Source organism: Micropterus dolomieu, linkage group LG09 (assembly GCF_021292245.1).
Source record: "Micropterus dolomieu isolate WLL.071019.BEF.003 ecotype Adirondacks linkage group LG09, ASM2129224v1, whole genome shotgun sequence".
Taxonomy (NCBI): Eukaryota; Metazoa; Chordata; class Actinopteri; order Centrarchiformes; family Centrarchidae; genus Micropterus; species Micropterus dolomieu.
Window position 1 is genome coordinate 4,264,016 of NC_060158.1, and position 4,296 is coordinate 4,268,311.

The 4,296-nt window shown below is 41.3% G+C and overlaps 2 gene segments (V, D, J or C); both read right to left on the minus strand.

The window, feature by feature from the left end:
* LOC123976058 overlaps nt 1-4,296 on the minus strand; it is a 24,646-nt gene that overhangs the window by 10,278 nt on the left and 10,072 nt on the right.
* LOC123976056 lies at nt 14-768 on the minus strand. The segment is given in 2 exon segments: nt 14-395; nt 612-768. Coding segments are annotated over 2 exon segments (372 nt in total).

Below are 4,296 nucleotides of genomic sequence, written 5' to 3' on the forward strand. Positions count from 1 at the left end.
TGTTTTAGTTTCAGTGCAGCTGTTGAGTCAGATCAGTTCCTCTCCAGCTGAGGGAGGTTTTTGTACGACGTTGTATCACTGTGTGAACGGGAAGCTGTGACCCTGCTGACAGTAGTAAACTCCTGAATCTTCAGCCTGAACTCCACTGATGGTCAGAGTGAAGTCAGTCCCAGATCCACTTCCACTAAAACGATCTGGAACTCCAGACTGACGGGTTGTAGCTAGATAAATCAGGAGTTTAGGAGCTTCTCCAGGTTTCTGAAGGTACCAGCTGAGCCAGCTGGAACCATAACTATAAACACCTGCACTGGTTTTACATTTGAGAGAGACAGCCTGTCCTGGAACAACAGACTGAGATCCAGGAGACTGAGTCAGGATGATTTGTCCTGATGAACCTGGAAAAGATGAAAAAGAGGAGAAGGGTTATTGAGACAAATCCAGCTTGGAGAAAGATGATCAGCATCCAAACAGAAGAGTCTCATTTCTTTAAGATGGAGAACAGATGGAAGAAGGTAAATGCTGCTTGTTTCAGTGTTTCTCCATCACAGCAGAACATCATTGTGGTGAAGCTGGTTGCATCCTGAAGCAAAGTTTTCAGAAGAGAGTCTCACCCTGAACAAGGAGCCCCAGGGTGGCCAGCAGTAGAATCAGTGACATCATCATTGTGCTGCCGGCGTGTCAGTGGCTCTGAAAGGCCTGGACAGCCACTGATCAACACTGGCCTCTTAACGGCTGGGAGCAGAGAGGCAGGACAGATATGCAAACACACAGAGTCAGTGAACTGTAGCTGTCCTCAACATATCATGCTGTTTCCTCCTCACTGCTGGGACAGCTGGCTGTTTAAAACATCCTCATGCAGATTAACACAAACTAACAATAGAAGTTATAACTAACTAACTTTTCTATCAGCTGACCTGTTCTAACTGGTTCTCCTGTTCACAGTTAACCACCAACATCTTGTGGTTTTGGTGATCAAAATTTACACTGCAGTAAAACATCACACTTTTATCTTTAGTACTGAAACCTGCCTGTTGCCATGGTTCATCAGTGATGCCTGTCTGTTGCCATGGTAACTGTGCTCAGAGAGGCAAGTGAAACCAGTTTCAAGTCCAGTTTCATCCAATCAGAGGAAGACCAACAGAACCAGCAGCCTCCTCTTCTACACTGAGCAGGACAACGTCCATCTTCATGTTGCGTTAAATGGTCTCCGTTGCTGTTTGTCCAAAATGTCTCTCAATTTCTGCAGAAATCAGAGGACAAAGATCTTTATATTTTCTATACATTTATCTTTGTCTTTGCCAGGACTTTGCTTCACCACTGTCACTATAAAAAAGGTGGTTTGTCAGATGAAAACATTTTTCTGTAGAGTCTTTTTAGAACTGACAAAACTGAGGCACTGGCCCAATCCCAATGTCCCCCCTGAGCCCTGAACCCTCAACCCTCACAGACTTTACTGACGTCACTTGGAAAGTGAGTTTTAGAGGCTGCAAGGGCTCAAAATGCTGTAAACAGGTACGGGACAGCCCTTTGCCACTTTATCACGTTACCTTTATGACAGTGAAACACGTTGCACACTTTTTTTTTTATGTTTTTGCCTGATTTCTCGCCCTACAGAGTGGAGAGTGTCAATGTATATTTGACAATAATCAAAACACTATTATTGGTCAAACAGCATCATGAAGCAAAAACTAAATTAAATAGTTGAATAAACTAAGTGTGTAATAAGGTGATTGCATTCCTCTGATTTCATGTGTTCTATGTACCATCTGAAGTTAAGAAAACTTTCAACAATTTTAACATCAGTGTAGGTGTTTATGCTTGTTGTTGTTCTTGTTGTTTACTGTTTTCTTCTTCTCTCATAACGCGGATTTGCCGGGATATTTCTCTTGCTTCCGGGCTTCCCCTGGTAACCCCCGTGTTTCACGTCATACCGCTATGAACTGTGGGCAATTCCCTCAGCCAGTCTACAGAAATGCGGACTTATGAAAAAGGTCTATAAAGGGCTCAAAATGTCTGCGAGAGAATCTTCGCGCACTTGACAATTTGACAGTGGGAGAGCCCTATGCCCTCACGGACTTCCCGGGAACGCGCCTCAAAGTCTATGCGTCTTTGAGGGTGGACATTGGGATTGGGCCACTGTTCTAACAGAGGGAACCTTTCAGGTTGTTGGCACTGACTTTACTTTACTGCCCCTCAGTGGTTGAGCTGGAGACTTCAGCCAGAGGACATTCCTAACAATAGTTATTAGTGTAAAAACTCCTTTGGCTTCTTCTCTTGGACCATCTCCTTTTCATTTTGTTTTCCTGAACATGAAGAGCTCCCTGCATTCCCCTTGCATACCTAAAGTTTGTAGTTGTAATGATACAATGTAATACCTGGCTATATAGTTATTATTTTTGTTACTTGTTCATTTTCAATGAAGTTAAAACATAATTTTGTTTACTTTTTTACTGAAGTTCAGTTTTGAAGTACTTGTATTTTCCTTCTCAGAGGGAAATATTCTGCTTTTTACTCCACAACTTTTATCCAACAGTTATAGTTCCTAAAGGGGAACATTTAACAAAAACAAGACTGTCACAATCCTGTCCTGAGTTTCTCTGTGTGCTGTGTTGATTCTTGTTTGGTTGGTTTTGTATCTGCAGTTTAGCCCTGTCCTCTGTTCTGTTGAGTTTAGTTCTCTGTGAGTTTATTTATTGGTCAGTTCAGTTCTGTTATTTAGTCTGTGTTTTGGTTCCATGTCTTTGTATTTACTCCTAGTTCTGAGTTTGCATTATTTTGGCCTGGTCTGCTCTGAGTTCTGTCTTAGCTTCACTGCAAAAACTAAAATCTTTGTAAGATTATTTATCTTAATTGAAGGCCAAACATACTTGTTTTTTGTCTGAAAAGATATTTCTTCTTACCAGGCGGCTTTTATGTGAGAGAATTTCACTTGTTTCAACTTTTTTTGGCCTTAAGTAGCAAGTGAAATATTCTTTTTCTGTTGGCAGATAATATTGCTTATTTTAAGTAATATTTCCTCCATGTTAATGTTTTTTTCCCCTTGTTTTGAGAGCTCAGTTTTTGCAGTGTTCAGTCTGTTTTCCCTGTTGGTTGTAGTTTATTTGTGATCTGTCTGCTTGCATCTGGATTAGTTTATTTATATTATTTTGATCTGTGACATCTTATTTTGAGATGGCCTGTGTTTAATGTTCACTAACCTGTGTTCTCTCTCTCTCTTTTCCCCTGCTGTCTCTCTGCCTGCCTGTCTCGTTAGTCTGATCGCAGTCACCTGTGTTGCTCCCGCCCTGCTTGTTAGTCCCTGTGTGTGTGTGTGTGTGTGTGTGTGTGTGTGTGTGTGTGTGTGTGTGTGTGTGTGTGTGTGTGTATATATATATATATAGGCTTGCTTGTGTCTTCAGTCCTTGTCTGGTCATTGTAGCTTTATGTTGCTCTGTCATGTGTAGCTTTGTCTTGTTTTGTTCTTGGATTTCTTTGGACTCAGCCACTCCAGTTGTAAACATGCTTGCCTTTTGTTTCGCCGTTAATAAATTTAATTGAACTATACCTGCTCGGCCCAGTGCCCTGAATTTGGGTCCACCAACCTGCTCAACTGCACCACACATCCTGACAATGACGAGCTAATTAAATACAATAAAGTGGCTTGTAGTGCCCCTTGTTTCAGATGTCTGAGTTGTTAGCAGTTCCACCACAGAGACATTTTACCTCATAACTTCACACATGGTTTAATTTCAGTAACTGTTTGAGTCATGAAGAGGTTAATTATTATACAAACAAATAAAATAAAACTCAAAAACTGAAAACAGTTTTGTGTATCCCAACATTGTTTCTTCTTCTTTCATCTCCCATTAATCATCTGATGACCCCTCAGATTGATCTGGTCAGCATTTGTAGGCAAATATGGAACTTTTTACTCAGCTACATTGATCTGAAAGCCACAGTTACTTGTGACAGGGCAGTTTCTTTTTCACTTTCAACAATGTAAACTGAGAGTATTTTGTGTCTTAAATTTAACAAGAACACATACGTGTGGTGCTGGACCCCACATTTATGAAAGGCTGCTTGAGGTTAAGACTTGGTTTTAGGTTTAGGGTTTGGGAATGCGTTATGTTTATGATGTGCCCCATGAAGAAAGTGCCACAAGGCTGGATGTGTGTGTGTCCTCAGTGAACTGTATCAGTCTCTGCAGTAGCTTCCAGCTGCAGCAGTCAGTTCAGTTTCTGTTCAGTCTGACTGAGGGAGGTTTTTGTACGACGCTTTTTCACTGTGTGAACACAAGCTGGCTGTTGATTTCATGAA